The sequence below is a fragment of the Delphinapterus leucas genome, chromosome 17, assembly GCF_059928025.1.
Source record: "Delphinapterus leucas isolate spDelLeu-1000000601 "Yukka" chromosome 17, BTC_Dleu_Yukka2, whole genome shotgun sequence".
NCBI classification, from domain to species: Eukaryota; Metazoa; Chordata; class Mammalia; order Artiodactyla; family Monodontidae; genus Delphinapterus; species Delphinapterus leucas.
The window spans coordinates 48032893-48050526 of record NC_143145.1 but is presented as its reverse complement, the minus strand read 5'-3'; the positions used below and the strand labels follow the sequence as shown (position 1 = coordinate 48050526).

The window sequence follows — 17634 nt, the reverse complement described above, 5'->3', positions numbered from 1 at the left end:
CGATGCAGGGCACACGGGTTCGTGCCCTGGTCCGGGAAGATCCGACATGCCGCGGAGCCGGCTAGGCCCGTGAGCCATGGCCGCTGAGCCTGCGCGTCCGGAGCCTGTGCTCCGCAACGGGAGAGGCCACAACTGTGAGAGGCCCGTGTACCGCAAGGAAAAAAAAAAAAAAAAAAAGAAATATGTTCTACAACACAACCCAATACATATATATTTTATCAATTAAGACTCACCTGTAACTTGAGAGTCTTTGTTATATGTATAATTGAAACCAAATTTTATGAAAATATACTTATTCATTTTATGCAGTACACTGGTATTTTTCTACTGTATTTTATTGTTTAAAATTCCTTGTCAATCCTCACCAAACTGATTTCAACTTCCACTGAGACTCATGACCTGAACTTTGAAAAACAAGGTACTACATTTCTTTTTACCACCATGGGAATTTTGTGAGGATTAAATATGATAATGTGTACAAACCTTTAGCACAATGCCTGACACAGACTGTGCACCCAGTGCGTGATAGTGATTATTACTGATCTTGTAAATTAGCAGTAAGTAAGGGAGGCAAGGACACTTAGGGGGAAAACCTGACTGGAGTATAGGTGAATTTATGGCCTGTTGGCATCTTTCCCGGGCAGTGAGATAGGGAATTTCCCCAGTATTTTCAATTTATATTGTAATGGAAATCCACATTTAGAAAGAGACCTGGCTTGTAGCTAACTCTGATTTCCTCTTCTTCACTATAAAGGGCAATTTACAAGTTGCTATGCCTCTCTGCTGGAACCCTCAGTAGACCCAATTTTTGCATTTATCTTCCCATCCCGCACTACTCTGGACACTATGAGCTTTACGAAATTGGTCTTCAGCTGGGGAGGTGCACTCATTTCCTATTGATGCTTTAGTAATTACCACTACCTTAGTGGCTTAAAACAACACACACTTATTATCTTACAATTCTAGGGCTCACAAATCTGAACCAGATCTTACTGGGCTAAAAGCCTTTCTGCTGGCTCTGGGAGACAATCCCTTTATGTTTTCCAGCTTCTTTTTAGATGCCAGTATTCCTTGGCTCTTCTTCCATCTTCAAAGCCTGCAACAGCAGGTTGACTCCTTCTCACATCAAATCACTCTAACTCTGACACGGATTCTTCTTCCCTGAATCTTCTGCCTTCATCTTCCATCTATAAAGGATCCTTGTGATTACACTGGGTCTACCTGATAATCCAGAATAAGTTCCCTATTTTAATATCTTTGATTTAGTCACATCGGCAGAGTCCCTTTTGCCATGTAAGGTAACATTCAGAGGCTCTGGTGATTAGGATGTGGACATTTGGAGGGGGAAGAGGGTCAACTATTCTGCCCAACACAGGAGACAAACCTTACAAAATAGCAAATAAGATTTAACAACAATAACACATAACATTTATTGGACATTTACCATACAGTAGGCATTGTGCTGAGTGCTTTACCTGCTAACTCATTTCCTTGTTGAGAAACCAAGGCTCTAAAAGATCAGAGAGTGTCAAAACTAGGTGTGCCTGACTTCAAAGGTCATGCTCTCAACCACTTGACTACATAGTTAGGTACTAGATGTGTGTACAGTTAGTGGTTTGCAACTTCTCCCCAGCAAGTACTCCTTTTTCTCTTTCCCCGCAAGAACCATATTTTGAAAAATTCTGTATGTTAATTTTTTTCATTAATCAAAGTTAATTGTAACAGCTGATAGCTTTGAGCTAACCTCTTTGCCTCTTTGGATTTATATAGTTCCAGCCAAATAATGCAACTTAATATTTTATTTAACATATTTTGGCATCATTTTGGGATACTGAAGCATAACCCACTTTGTAGATGCCTAGGAGTTCAGAGAAGAAGGAAATCAATGGGGATGGGTGGAGCAGTCAGAAGAAATAGGGTCTGACTTCAGTCTCAAAGAAGCACAAATTTCACATAGACTAGAGAAGAGAGAAGATCATGAATGAGAAGTGAGAACAAGTACATGTAGGAATGAGACATAGGGAGCTTGTTAGGAGAACTGGACAAAAGAAATTAAAGAAGAATAAATAAAACACTGAGGCTTTGAAAGATAGGTAAATAAGGTTAAATTTAACCAGACAGGAAAATGCAGAAGCTGGAAAATTTCTGAGCAGGAGCCCTTGGGCTTGGGGAGATTAATCGGCTAGAACAAAGAGCATGAAAGGAGGAAGTGAGAGACTGGCAATTGTAATTCACCTTCCAGGAGGGAAATTGGTGGCTGGGAGGCATAGAAAGGGGTAGAGACTAACTTTTCACTATACCCCTTTTGATTCTTCTAAATTTTATACAATGTACATGTATGAACTAATGTCATATATAGATACACATATGTAATGTATATAATGTATAAGTAACATATAGAAGCAGACATGTATGTACGACTATCATTACTGACCCAAAATACCATATAATAAAACTACACATTTACTTTTAGCACACTTAAGAATTAAGGATAAACCACTCCTCAGTTGTACTCTGCACCCCGCAACGCCTGGCCTGAGTAGAGCAACTTCAGCAATTTTCTCATTGGTTTAAAAAATTGATCCTTTAGTCTCTGTCTACCTACCTCATCCTAAGCATCAACTCCAGGTTGGGCTGGTGCCCAAGCAATTATATACTGCTCTTACATGTTTGCCCAACTCGAACGAGAACCTACTTCAGAACTGACTCAGAAATCTCACAGGATGTTGCCATTCACCCCCAGGATCAATGATCAATAAGAGAGTTATAAGGTCTATACCTCCTGACCCAGCTCAAGGTCCTGACTCAGACAACGCCTGCTAGCTGGCCTCATCCCCACATGAGGAGCCCCTCATCCCCTAGGCTCCACTTCATCACCAGTGTATTGGCATCAATATTTATCTTTTCAAAGGAAATTGTTTACCTCATAAATCAATAGGTATCCTGTTGTTATCAGTTGTTTTGTTTTTAAGAGCTAATTAATGAAATAACTTCATCAACGATTTTGTGGGAAGATGTTGAACCTTTGTACTTTCTGAATAATCTATGTTTTATTTGTAGTGTTAGAAAGCTCAGCAGTGAAAGCAAGTAACCCATAATGCCCAGGCACACAACCTGCTGCATTAGCGCTCTGAGCAGTAACTGAGACAAATGGAGGACTACAGAATTATTCTAATGTTTTGAGGTTTAGGGAGAGTTGCATTAGAAAACAATTCCTTCATCATACTGTGACTTCATTACATTCAAAGCCATAGTGGCTAGCTCTTATAGTTTAGAAGTTATACATGAAGATGACATAAATAAATACAAGATACAGCAGGCAGAGGAGAGAGATAATAAACCAAAACTGACTGACACAGCTAGATCCTAAAAGCCAGCTTGGTTACTCTTTGAACATGTTGCCAATTTTCATGTGTAAGATAACACGCTATATTGTATGAATCAGTGTTACATCTAATTATTTGATCTGCCTGTCTTATGTTAGTTACTGGAGAAATATTTATTGAGCTCCACACAGATGAGTAATTTTAGAAACCATGTTAGTAGGGAAACATCCAAGGGTGGAATAAGTGCTAAGCCTCTAAAAACTGTTCTCTCTTTTCTGAAAACTCCTGGAAGGCAGGAAATACCCTGTGTTTTTCTATATGTGCCTTGTGCAGTGCTCACCCTCAAATGACACTAAACTAGAACAAAGAAAACCTTAAAGAAGAGCCATGATTCAAAACTAAAATTAATTAGTATGTCACAGTTCATAAAGTACTTCCCTTACGGATGAGGAAAGCAAGTTTCAGTAAGGATAAGCAATGCAGGTACGAAAATAGAGACTGGGGTTAAAACCAAACATGATCTTGTTAACGTGTTTTTATATGTGTGATTAAGGCCAAGCCTTTGCCCATCTACCCACAAATTATAGGTAAGATGTTACAAACTCATATTATGGAACCTGACTCTTAAAACGTTTTATTGCCCAGAGTGTAGTGAGGTACAGACTTCATTCACCATGCTATTGCTTCTTTGCAACATACACACCCACCAGTTGTCCTGGTGGGACATGGTTCTCATTCTTGGATTTTGTAGCCCTCTCTAAAATGTAACAAAAACTCTCTGGAAACAGCTAAAAATGACTCTCTCCTTTGAACTGACCTTCAGATCACCTCTTTCTGTAAGTTTTTCTCAATCATTTACACTCTACAAAATAATAGTGATTAAATTCCTCGTTCACTAACTCTCTGGTAACTTCCATACTTCAGCATGAATATAATTGAACCTCTTTACTGTGTTTCTGTTAAATATTTGCGTGCATAAACATGTGTACACTCTGCTACGTCTCCAATGATAGCTTCTTAATAACTGAGATATTTCAGGCATTTAATTCAGATGTATGCACCATTTGAGTACTCACTAAATAAAAATATATACAATGCTTTTATTCTAATAAGTTCATTACCTCATCACAAAGCAAATATAAAGAAAGCTGCAAATTTATGATATTCGGCTCTGACTTTTACATGTATAGGTCCTGGTTTTACTGTGATTCTAGGATACTATATCGTGTACCTCATTAATAAGGGCCCTCTGATAAACCTGAAATAAACCATCTGGTTTACTCCCAGTTCTATCACCTTTTACTTGTAATACTTGAAGCTAGTCAATCTACTCTTAGACTTAGTTTTCCCATCTTTAAAATGGGAATTGTTGGGGAGAACACTTACCACCATCCCCTCATTCCACGTATTTTCTTCCAGGGGGAGTTCTTTCACTGGAATAATGTACCCAGGCTCTCGCTGTACCATCCATTCCCCTTCCCTCATCAGGCCAGTACTCCTTCCTAGGGGAAGAGAAGTATCTTACCTGACTTGTAGGTTTGGTAACATAGTAGCTCATCTTTTTTTCTTCCCTTTCTCTTTGGAATCTTCCTGTCTTTATAATATCATTTATTAGCCCCATCATATCTCAATAGAGATAATAATTACAACACAAGCTTGTCTTAATGATATTGTATTTGGTAGAATGTAAAACATTTTTATGTGTGAGAAGTTAGTATTTCAATTTTAATACTTCTTTCATCTATTTCATAATAAGTTTTTAAAGAAGATTGATATATTCATTCAATCAGATGACTAAGTTTTCACTAAGTCTACTAAAAGGAATAAACTTAATACCTAATTATGCTTGAAATAAAATATCTTCCATCCAACATATTCAGTCGTACATGGTTTCTTTAATAATATTTTAATTTTCTAAATAGGTGAAAGAAAATACTACTGCTACTTAGACTACAGTCTAAGAGTTTAGAGATAAAGTTTAGATTCAGAGAATTATCAGAATATTGGCTGCAAAGATGTTTAAAAATGTGGTACTTTTGTCATAATTTTACCTTTGTCTTGGTGTATTAAGTGAGTTACTCTATGGAAATTGCTTAGAAGAGTCCCTGACACGAAGCAAGCATTATATGTTAGGTTGTTGTTGTTTTTTAATTTATTAATTAATTTATTGGCTGCATTGTGTCTTCGTTGCTGTGCGCGGTCTTTCTCTAGTTGCGGCGAGAGGCAGCTACTCTTTGTTGCGGTGTGTGGGCTTCTCATTGCGGTGGCTTCTCTTTGCTGTGGAGTACAGGTACTAGGCACGCGAGCTGCAGTAGTTGTGGCCCGCGGGCTCAGTAGTTGTGGCTTGCAGGCTCTAGAGAGCTGGCTCAGTAGTTGTAGTGCACGAGCTTAGTTGCTCCACAGCATATGGGATCTTCCCGCACCAGGGCTTGAACCCGTGCCCCCTGCATTCGCAGGCGGATTCTTAACCTATAAGTCTTAGTTATTATTGCTGTTGTCGATATTGTTGTTGTTGTTGCTGTTTTAGAAATTCAGTACCTCATGTCCATATCCCCGTAATCCACAAAGGACTTGAAGGGTGATATTATGGCCAACCAGAATCTCTTCCTCAGGAGTTCTGGGCTATGAAAAAGAACCTACACCATAGCTAAGTCCCTAGAGAAGTTAGAGGAGCCAGTTCTTTAACTGAAATGCAGACAGTGAGGGCTCCAGGCTGGGTAATAACTGCTCTATGAATCTGCCAATGTCCTCTATCCAAAGATCACCAGGAACACATCTGCAGTTCTATAAATCTGGGTTTACTGACTCATTGCAATCAGGAGTTATGGGTACCATGAGGAATCAGGACATCTCAGTAAGAGGATGTTAGAAATAATTTATTATAGGATTTGGACTTCTTGTAGGTGATTCTGTGGAGCATTCAAGGAAACGGGTATCTTCCCTGCATTGGATGCTGCCTGGAAGCAGGAGTGATTCTCTGATCAGGTATCTCAATAATTTATATCTAGACAGTGAGAATAATGAAATTGAGATAAAGCTATAATTGGTAAAGAAGAAGCAGGCACTTATTATTAGCCAGGAAAGGGCAATGTTTGCTCATTTTTGTGGTTTGAACAATGTTTTTACCTCTGTCTGTTCAAACATGATAATGAAGTGGTCTTATTTTTTCTTGCTCCACTACAGTGACAAAATAGTCCTGTCTGACGTTGATGTTCTATGAAAGTGTTTATGTTGAACAGGAGAATGCCACAGATTCATTGGGAGTGCCAGGCCAGCTCCCAGCTAATAAGGGCTGCTTTTCTCTTTTTTAAACTAGGTAAGAATGCTTTGCTTGAAGGGCAGAGCTGGCCAGGAAAATAACTATTAATATTATTATTTACATAGATTGACAGGTTTATAACTTATAAAGTTCTTTTATATTCATTGTAAAACTTGAGTCTCTCAGAACAATCCTGGGAGACAGGTAGGCTATAGGGCCTCCACATCGCACAACTCTAGGGGGCCCATTCATAACGTATTCCACGTGAATGGCACCTCCCCAGTGTGAACAGTGTCCTTGGCAGGAGTTGTGCAACAAGGTTTCCCTGGCAGGGCAGACATTTCTATTCCTTTTTACAATTATAAAAATTAAGTCAAAGAAGCTTCCTGAGTGTTCATTAGCTCCCAATAAGCCTTAAGAGTTCTCTCTGGCAACCTGTTCAGCTGCTGACATTGGACCCCTGCTTCAGTCATGTTTCCGATTCCAAATTGCACCAGCCGGCGCTGTTATGACCTACACCAGTGGTCCCCAACCTTTTTGGCACCAGGGACCGGTTTTGTGAAACACAATTTTTCCCCGGACTGGGTGGGGGGGATGGCGAGCGATGGGGAGCGATGGGGAGCAGCAGATGAAGCTCCGCTTGCTTGCCAGCCGCTCACCTCCCGCTGCGCGGCCCAGATCCTAACAGGCCTGTGCACCGGTACCAGTCTGCGGCCCGGGGGTTGGGGACTCCTGAACTATATTGGCTACTACAATAAGAAAAGCTCTGCCTTCTTCCACAACTTTGTCTATGCTTGCCCAAAAAAGGACACTAAAAAGGGTACTGAACTTATAATCTCTTTCATATAGCCACTGCCTAAAGCAGAAAAAAAAAAAGTGTGTCTGTCTGTGTGTGTGTGTGTGTGTGTGCGTATGTGTATTGCCTAAAAAATATATCTTAGTATATTTTGCCTACAAGCTAGGAGTGACAGCTGGAGAAAATGATTTTGAGTTCTGAAGACATTTGAAAAAGCAAAATATCCTGCTTAATTCAGGAGCTAAAATTTTTAAATGCAGACTGAGCTACTGGTAACACATCTTTCCACACTCTTGGAAACCTGCCAATTAAAATGTCAAAGAAAATGGAATTTCCCATGAAATGTCCATTAATAATAAATTTTTGTCCATCACTGTCTTTTTGTAGCTGGGAAATTCCCTCTTGCTACTAAATTCCTCTCCTGAGATATCATGTAAAGTGAAACTGAAAATGTAATACCCTAGTGACACAGCAAGCAGTTCCCAGAAAGAATATGAGCTTTAATTCAAATAGATTTGTGCAGGAATCATGTCTCTGTAGTTTAAAAACTCTATGACTTTGGGCAGTTTGCCTTACCTCTCTTCATTAAATTACCATGCAGGTTTCTTTCCCCTAATTTCTGAGTGTGCCCTGGACTTCCCTACCAGAACATTTATCACACTCTACTGTAATTGTATGTTTAGGTTCTATCTCCCTTAGAACACTAAAAGCATTTTAAGGACAGAGACCATGTGTCTTTTGTTATCCCTGTATTTCCAGCACCTAGCATTATGGCACATAATATTTGTTAAATTTATTTGTTGTCTTAGGGAAGGTGAACTGGAGATCTGAAGAATCAGGAAGCCTTACTTCTCCTTTACATACCTTTTTATAATTCTTGTGGTTCTTTGTTATGGCAGTCCCTGGAAACTAATACACCCAGGTACAACTTTTTAAAGCTTTTTAGTTGGAGATAATAATAGACTCACAGGAAATTGTAAAAATAATACAGAGTGGTCCCACATATCCTTCACCCATTTTCCCCCAATGGTTACCAGATGCTTTCAGACCAAAAAATAGAAAAATTAGAATATGAGATGTTTTAAATTCTTGCATTTGCACTTTTTTAAGTGGTTTATTTTTCAACTTTTCTGTCTTGTTTCTAATTTTAAAGACTATGAGATATATCCCCTCTTTTTTTGGATTTCCTTCCCATTTAGGTCACCACAGAGCATTGAGTAGAGTTCCTTGAGCTATATACAGTAGGTTCTCATTAGTTATCTATTTTATACATAGCAGCAAGAGTGTATATATGTCAATCCCAATCTCCCAATTCATCCCCCTCCCCACTTCCACCCTTGGTGTCAATACGTTTGTCCTCTACATCTGTGTCTCTATTTCTGCTTTGCAAATAAGATCATCTATACCATTTTTCTAGATTCCACATATAAACGTTAATATATGATATTTGTTTTTCTCTTTCTGACTTACTTCACTCTTTATGACAGTCTCTGGCTCCATCCACGTCTCTACAAATGACCCAATTTCATTCCTTTTTATGGCTGAATAATATTCCACTGTATATATGTACCACATCTTCTTTATCCATTCCTCTGTCCATGGACATTATATGTATACATATAGCTGATTCACTTTGCTGTACAGTAGAAATTAACACAACATTGTAAAGCAACTATAGTCCAATAAAAATTAATTTTTAAAAAAATTAGAAAAATAAATAAATATAAAGAACTTACAGGAATAAAAGGCATTGAAGTTAAAAAAACAAGCAAAACAAAAAAACAGACTATGAGAGATTTCAAGCATGCCATTTCAAGCTACCATGTCCCTAAAACAGCACATGCAGATATAAATAACGTTTATTCTCAGTAAATGGAAAGTATGACTTAATATGCTTCTACAGAATTTTGAATATATGAATTCAACATATAGGTGTGAGGCTTGTTTTTAAGTCTAATTTGCACAATTATTCTCATGTTTTTTGTTTCTCATTTAGTTGATGTAGTTTAGCATCAGTATTCTTTAGGTTTCCTGTCATTAGCCATTCATTATGGGCATTAATTAAACAATGTACATATCACTAAGAATACATATTTTTTAAGCTGTATAATGGTGAAACTATCATGAAAGCTAAAGTTTGATGTTGTGATAAAAAAATTGAAGCCAGGTATTTAGAAGGTCTGCAATAAAAAGAATTTTAGCATTTAAATAAGTTTAGAAGCACTGAAATACAGGAATCAGCAGATCAACATTATACTATCTATCTTGAAAAGAAATGAAAGAAGGTGTGTGGAAAAACAGCACTCTCATTTGTCTGCAGAAAAAGAAAACTGGAACAACCTCAGTGAAGGTCAATTCAACAATACAAACCAAAATTACAAATGAACATAACTCTTTTGTCCAGCAGTTCAGCTTCTAGGACATATATATGGATACACTTACACATGTATGAAATGACATATGTAATGATTACTTATTGCAGCATAATTTGTAATAGTAAATATGTGGAAACCAGCTAAGTGTCCACCAATAAGGGGTAAATTATGGCATATCCATCATTTAAAAAAAAAAAAAGTTGAGAAAGCTTTTTATGTATTTGTATGGAAAGATATCTGAAATAGATTACTAAGTGAAAGACAAGCAAGGTGAACAGTATATACTGTAATACTAATTAAATAAAAGTAAGAGACATAATATACACCCACATATATTATTTATTTTGTATTTAAACCTATTAACCTTTTATTGAAGTATAACATATATATACACAGAAAAGTGCACATTGTGTAACCTCAAAGAATTTTCATAACTGAACATACCCATGTAACTGGCACCAAGAGTCTAGGTCCTAGATCAAGAAACAGAACATTTCTATCACCCCAGAGGCCTCATCCTGTCCCTTCTACTCACTATGACCACTCTACAAGAGCAGACATTATCCTGATTTCTAAAAGCATAGGCTAGTTTTGCTTACTTTTGTACTTAATAGGAATTGACTCATAAAATGTATACTCTTCTGTGTCTGGCTTTTTCATCCAGTATTGTATTTGTGCAATTCATCAATATTGCACACTGCTCAATATCATTGCTGTTTAGTATCCCACTGTGTAAAAAAATGGGCCACAAATCATTTACTCATTCTACTATGTATGGATATTTGGGTAATTTCCAGTTTGAAGCTATTATAAATAGCACTACTATGAACTTTCTAGTATATGCATATGCATGTCCATATACCTAGGCAAGGAATTGCTGAGGATCTGCATATCTACAATTTTAATAGTACTGCCATACAGTTTGCAAAACTGATTGTACCAATTGACACTCCCACCAGCAATGTACAAGAGCTCCAATTGTTACAAAACCTCACCCACACTTGCTATATTCTGTCCTTTTAATTTTAGTTATTCTTGTATTTGTGTAGTGATATTGCACTGTGGTTTTAACTTGTAGTTCTCTAATGACTGATGATGTCGAGCACCTTTTCACATTCATTTACTATTTGCTATTTAGATATACCTTTGTGTGAAGTATCTAGGTGTTTTGCCTAATTTTCTATTGAATTATCTGTCTGTTACACTTTTAAATTTTGAACCATGTGAATACTAATTTTTAAAAATTTTAAAGTAATGTGATTAAAAATATACATAAATTTCAGAGTGCTCTATGCTGCATGTTCTCTCCTTCGAGGTTTATAATACACAAGTATTTCAGAAGCTCTAAAAAGTCTTAGAATTTTCACCACACAACAGTTGGAGAAACGCTGTTTCCATTCTTCTCTAATTTTTAGTTTTCATGGAATTAATAATTGCTTCCGTTTTTTACTTGCTTATATTTTTTAAGTTCTCTCTCGAATTTTATCACGTATTTCATTAGATCAAACATCTATCAATGTAACTACCCAAATACTCAAAACTAGTAATCTAAATAAATTCAATTACACTAACCAGTCTTTCTTCTTGGAGTCTGCCATCTTCCTTCTCCGGTGAAAACGATTGCTCTCTAATTCTGCCACATATCTTTCACCCTGGCATTTCCCTTCACATTCTCCTGGTCCTTTTTTCTGGATCCCATGTCTTTCTCTTTCTTGTCTTGCTCTCATGTTTTGTTGGAGCACATCCTCTAGTAACTTTCCCTTAAAAAAAAAAAAAAGGTGGATGGATGGATGGAAAATAAATGTTTTCATCCTTGTATATGTGAAAATGTTTTTATTCTACTCTTACTCTTGATGGATAGTTTGACTATAGGATTCTAGGTTGGAAAGTATTGTCTTACAAAACTTGAAATTTCACTGCAGTGTTTTAGCATAAAAGTGTTATTGTTGAGAAACCCAATGCCATTCTAATTCTCATCTGTTTATTCCTGCTTCTTCCCTCTGAAAACTTTTAGAATCCTCTCTTTATTCTTAGTGTTCTGATCCTTTTAATGGTCTGCTTTAACATAGGTCCTTTTTCAGTCATTGTGGGTAGCTGGTGGGTCCTTTAACTATGAACATCTTTGTCTTTTGGTCCTGGAAGAAATTCTTGAATTATTATTTTGATCATTTCCTCCCTTCTTAATTTTTGTTCTCTTTCTCTAGAATTCTTAGTTTGTAAACTGACTGCATGAATGAATGAATGGGAAAAGTTTTCTGAGCACTTTTTGTAGCAAAAAGCTTATTAAGGAATGAACCACAGATTATCAGACCATATCTTTAAAGCTAAGTATTTTATTTTAAATTATCAAATTTTAAAACACACTCTTTCATTACAGCTTCCATTTATTGTAAAATGTAACACTGCTACTCTCATTTCAGGCAATACAAAAATACAGGAAGCACTGATTTTCTGTAGGCAGAAATCCCTGATTGAAGTCAGGCATTCCCTATTACTTTTGCTTTAGAATTCATTAAATGCCTAGCATGGACTTGGTATTGTGTATAATATTTGCACCACACTTTGCAAAATAGCCATTTCAGGTGTAGAAAAGTGTTTGTTTAAGGTAAAAAGATCTTTGGAGTCTTTTTTGGCTGGCATTAAACACCGCATTCTTCCCAGATCTATAAGAAAGAAATGTTTGCAGTCTTACCTGGAATCAAGGGAGCGGCTCTCTCAAGGTTACTTTTCAGTCTCTGTCTGTAATTATGCATGTCAGGAGAGAAAAAAAAAAAAAAGTCAGAAAACTACGTCCCTAGTAGAGAAGCACTCAACAGGAACTAAACATCTGAACGTTTAGACAGGATTAAACTCTGACAGGGCTTATCAGCCACCCCCACACGACTGAAGTAGTTGGAAGTGAGGTTAGATTGGAGCCCAGATAAGCAAGTGAATCTACACCCCTACCTGACTCACCGGGCTGAGGAGTGCGGAGCCCTAGTAAGTCACCACTGCACGTCCTCAAAGGGCTTTCCGCGCAGGCTTGGAGTCAGGAAATGGCAGCTGCCACACCCACCCCACTACCTCTGTCTGGTGTTTGGTGACTCCCGGAAGACGCGCCGAGGGGACCAGGGGAGATTCCTCCCGGGTGGGAGGGTCCGCTGCCTGGGTGTGGAGCTGCGAAGAGGAAATTTCCCCAAAAGAAAACCTTTCCAACCTAGTGGGTTGGGTGGAGAGAAGACAAATTGAGCGCCCCTGCCTCACTTCCCCACTCCCAAGCCCCCGCCCGAGCCCCGCCGGTGTGGCACACGTCGCCTGGGCGCCACAAGGCAGAGATCTCGGGCCTCAGGCCGAGGCCGGAGCCTTGCTGGGAGGATCGCGGGCCAGTGGCCTCATCCCCGCCTTGGCATCCGCCGCTGACGTCGCCTGAGAAGTCTGAGGAGGGAGGAGCTCCGAAAGGCGGGCTCGGGTGGCAGGCAGCGCCTGGGAGGGCCAGGTCGGAGAGCGGAAGCTCCTGCCCTGTGCGCCCCGCCGCCGCAGAGTTGACCAGTCTCTAAAAGAGAAGAGTCCGCTCCGGCTCCGGATAAGCAGCGGCTTGGCGTGGGCTGCGCGGAGAATGGACGGCCTCGTGACCTCATGTCCGGCAGGCTGTAGGGCCTGCCGACGCGGCTCGCGCAGGGGGTGGAGCCGCGGCAGCGGCGGGCACTTCCGGAATCGACCGGCTGCCTGAGTGCTCGCGACACCCGCTACCATGAACGAGGAGGCCATCTGCAGCGTCCTGCTCACCATCCCGTACTACAAGCTCGCCGACTTGCGCTACCTGAGCCGCGGCGCGTCCGGCACCGTGTCTTCTGCTCGCCACGCAGACTGGCGCGTTCGGGTGGCGGTGAAACACGTGCACATTCACACCCCGCTGCTCGACAGTTAGGGCGCCCTGGCGGCTCCACCGCGGAGCCCCGAAATCTGCGTTCCCCACGCCACTGGCTCTAAGCCCCGGCAAGAGGGCTCTGAAGCCCAAGCGACGGTGAGCACTTGGGATCGGCCGCACACCTCGTCACCTCTAGGCAGCCGTTCAACGCTTGGGCTAACATGGTGGGGAGAGCAGGCTTCTCTGGAGATGCAGCAATCACGCTTCTTTTCACTGCCCTCTCCTTTTTTTCTTACTCCTGGGCCTCCTTTCTCCAGACACCAAAAATCAGCGATCACAGCCCAACTCTAAACGTCCTCTTTATTGAAATTGGGTTCTGTTTGCTTTGTTTTTCCCTTTTTTTTTTTTGAAGTCGAATTCTAGGGCTGCAGTGCCCAATAGGTAGCTCTTAGCCACAGGTGGCTATTACTTTTTCTTTTTAAGTGGCTATTAGAAAATTTCAAATTGTATGTGTGGTTCACATTATATTTTTATTGAACAGCGCTGCTGTAGAGTCTGGGACGTTTTGGTTTGGGCTTTTTGTTGTTTTTGGTTTACACATGTAGGCATGAAAGTTTAGATATCAAACTCAATTTAGTTTCTCCTCTTACCGTCACAGGGAAGGAAGCCTGTCTCTAGAGGAAACTTGTATTATCTTTGCTAACAATAAACGGAAATCAGAAAGCTGTTAAATGACCAAAACTTTTGAATGTCTCTCCCATCCTGAACAAGTTTAGTGCAATGTCCAGATTTCAAGGGAAGGCTAGATTAGTTCCTGTTTCCAGAAAAACCTTTCAACCATATATATTAATCAGTGAGTCTAGTCACTAGTCTTGTGTATTTTCCTTCCAATAGGAATTTAACTAGGCCCTGCATTCAATTCTTAGTGAATTAACATCCATGATTGCAACATTCTCCTCTCCTCCCCCTCTATCTAAAGTGAAAATACATCATGCTAGATGCCTGATTAGCCAGAGGCCGTCAGTATCCAATAGCAGATAAATTCCTCAGCTTCAGCCCTGCTAATGGTATTGACTTTCATCTGCCTGTGGCTTTTACTTGCTCTCTTGCGATCAGGCTTGGATGGGCTAGATCTCACAGTAAGTTTGAGACACCTCTAGAAATTGTTCCCGCTTTTTGTGTACCATAATCCTGATTTAGTGATATACAGGGTCTATTTACCCTGGGTCTTGAATTCTGTGGAGCAATACTGGGAAACTATGTGTATGTAGTCAACTTTGAAGGGTGGTGGTTGATTAGAGAGGGTAGATGTATTTTAGAATCAACTATTAAAATACATGGAAATCTAGCACTGATGGACTCCTTAGGTATTTTAAAGGAGACTGATCCTCCCATTTTGGATGCTGCTTCTCAAGATTTTAATTTATCTAAGTTTTGTGCCATTTGGGACCAAGAAATGAAGGGAGTTCCCTCTCGTGCTCATTAACAATTTCATAATCTAAAATTCTTCACTAAATCGGGTAGGAAATTAATTCTGCCGTCAAAGACGCCATAAGGACCAGTGCAACACTCTGGCATTACTGCATCACATTTTTTCTTCCACTTGTTTCCTAGAATGTTAACATTAGCGGTATTTATGTAGTCTGAGCATAAGACTGGGCTATGCAGTTGACTCACAGGGTGTCTTATGTCCTCACTTATGAAGTGGGAATAACAGATACATGTACTTCTTGGGCTCTGGTGTGGATAATGTTTGCATTGTTCTTTGAGATCACAAAAGAAAAATAAGTTTCTGTGCTGTAACATGTTCTTATTTTAGTGATTGGTGAATTATTCTCTGTAACCTGACTTCTGCCCATGAGAGGACCTTCCCCAACAATCTCCCAACGCCTTATGAATAGGTGAGTCTGATAGGTTGTTCAAATACCTTGTGTAAACAGTGTAACTGTTTTGTAACTGAAATTTGCTATGGGTAATTTAGGTAATATGTCTATAAAAGCTGTTTTACATTTTAATATTTTAATATAAAAACCTATTTTTAAACTGTTTTGGCTTTCTCTGTTTTCCCATTCATTCTTCCTGAAATCTGACTTCAAGAATTTTCCTTCTCTGATTAAGCAGTGAGTGGAAAAAACAAAGGCTTTAGAGTCCCACAATTGCAATTCAAATCTGACTCCAAATCTGCCACTTATTGTTGGTATGACCAATAGAAACTATTAATTTATGTGAGCCTTAGTGTTCTCATATATAAAGTAGGGATAATTAAACCAACTGTAGTAAAGTGGCCAACACATAATAGGATCACAAGAGAAGGAAGAATGCATCATACTCTTAATGGGAGGGGGAATTAGTATATTAAGTATCACTAAGATATCCCCTAGGATGCCCTCTCTATAATTCTTTCTCAGAGTATCCAGGAACCTTCCCGGCAAAGGTGCTACTCAATAACTGTCTTGTTGACCTACATTTCATGAGGCAAATACAGACCTGTTTCAGCTTAGGAAATATAAATTTAATTAAAGCAGGTCTCACAAACTGGTATAATTGGTTGCCTCACAGTTGGGATATTAAGTGGCTGAAGAGCAGGGAGAAGAAGAGAAACTCTTTATGCATTCTTGTAATTCTTGAATTTTGAAACATGTAAGTATATTACCTATTCAAAACTTAGATGACTAAGATTTTTTTGCTTTATTTTGCTTATTGTTTGTTTTTAAAGGAGGCTTCGTAGTCTGGTCTGGATTGTCTGTTGCTTTTCTTATTTCAGCAGCCATTCATCAAGAGCTTGGGTGGTTTAAGCACCAGCTAATCATCATTGTTTACCTAATAAGCTTCTCCTAGAGACAGTTCTCTTTCTATTACTGCTGCTACCAATACCAAATCATCCATGGAAAAAAGTGGTGACAAATCCAGTTCCCTTCATATATATGTACACACACACATACGTACACACACGCATACATACACATACATACACACATATATATATGTATATACCTCCCTTAGTCAATCAGGGTCAATCAGTCAGCCACCAGAGCCTGGGTATTCTATTCAGCTAGTGTTTTTCTTTCTATTTACACTGCAACCTTTATAGTTTCAGACTCTCATTGCTTCACATCTTAACTAGTATTATAATCTTCTAATACCTGGCTTTCAAACTCTACCTCCTTCTGCTGATCCTACACCTTGCTGCCAAGTTAATCATCCTAAAAGTTTGTTCCACTCCTGTCACTCCTGTGCTCAATAACCTGTAGTCACAACTCAGTGACTACCAAATAAAGTGTAAATGCTCTCACCTGGCTTTCAGGCTCTGAGATGAGGCCCTACCCTACCCTATTCACCTTCACTCCCTTTACACACGCTGTTACACATCCTGATTCATATTAAACAATTTGTCATTTTCCAGATATAGCCTTTACTTTATCTTCCTTGAGTTCATTTGATACACATCTATTAGACAAATTCTGTGTGCCAGGTACTGTTCCAGATCCTGGGGATACACAGATGAAAAAGAAAGGCAAAATCTCTTCCATCTTGGAGAGGGACCACATATCTTGGATGCCCTTTTTCCAGTGGTTGAAATTCTATCCATCCTTAAAGTACTGTTGACATCTCTCTCTGAAGGCTGTAGCAACTCCCTTAGCCCAGATTTACTAGTTCTCTGAGCTCCCTATATTTATTTATTTATTTGCTTGCTTATTTACTTGTTTTTGATGGCGCTTATCATATTCTGCCTTATATTTTAAGTATTTGGTTTTCTTTTTTTATTTGCTTTTGTTGTTTTTTAACTTTATTGAGGAATAATTGACAAATATAATCATATATATTTAAAGTGCAAAACATGATTATTTGCTATACATATACATCATCATGGAATAATTACCAATATCAATATAATTAACACATCCAAAGACATACAAATGACCAATAGGTATATGAAAAGGTGCTCAACATCACTAATCATTGGAGAAGTGTAAATCAAGACCACAGTGAGTACTTATTTTTCTTAAAAAGATTTCTGGACAGTTTGAGGT

General features: G+C 39.1%; 1 protein-coding gene across 5 annotated transcripts in view; it reads left to right on the top strand.

The window, feature by feature from the left end:
* Positions 1–13250: 13250 nt before the first annotated feature.
* The window catches only part of LOC149746962 (receptor-interacting serine/threonine-protein kinase 2-like), a 30125-nt gene continuing 25741 nt past the window's right edge, over positions 13251–17634 (top strand). For 2 of the 5 annotated variants that reach the window (XM_089898548.1, XM_089898545.1), the window contains exons 1-2: positions 13251–13759; positions 15423–15504. In XM_089898548.1, the coding sequence (XP_089754674.1) occupies positions 15461–15504 (44 nt within the window). In that variant the 5' untranslated portion in view covers positions 13251–13759; positions 15423–15460. Of the gene's footprint in view, positions 13760–13793; positions 15505–15881; positions 16244–17634 lie in introns of those variants that run through there. The other 3 variants (XM_089898547.1, XM_089898546.1, XM_089898549.1) reach the window with 3 other exon arrangements.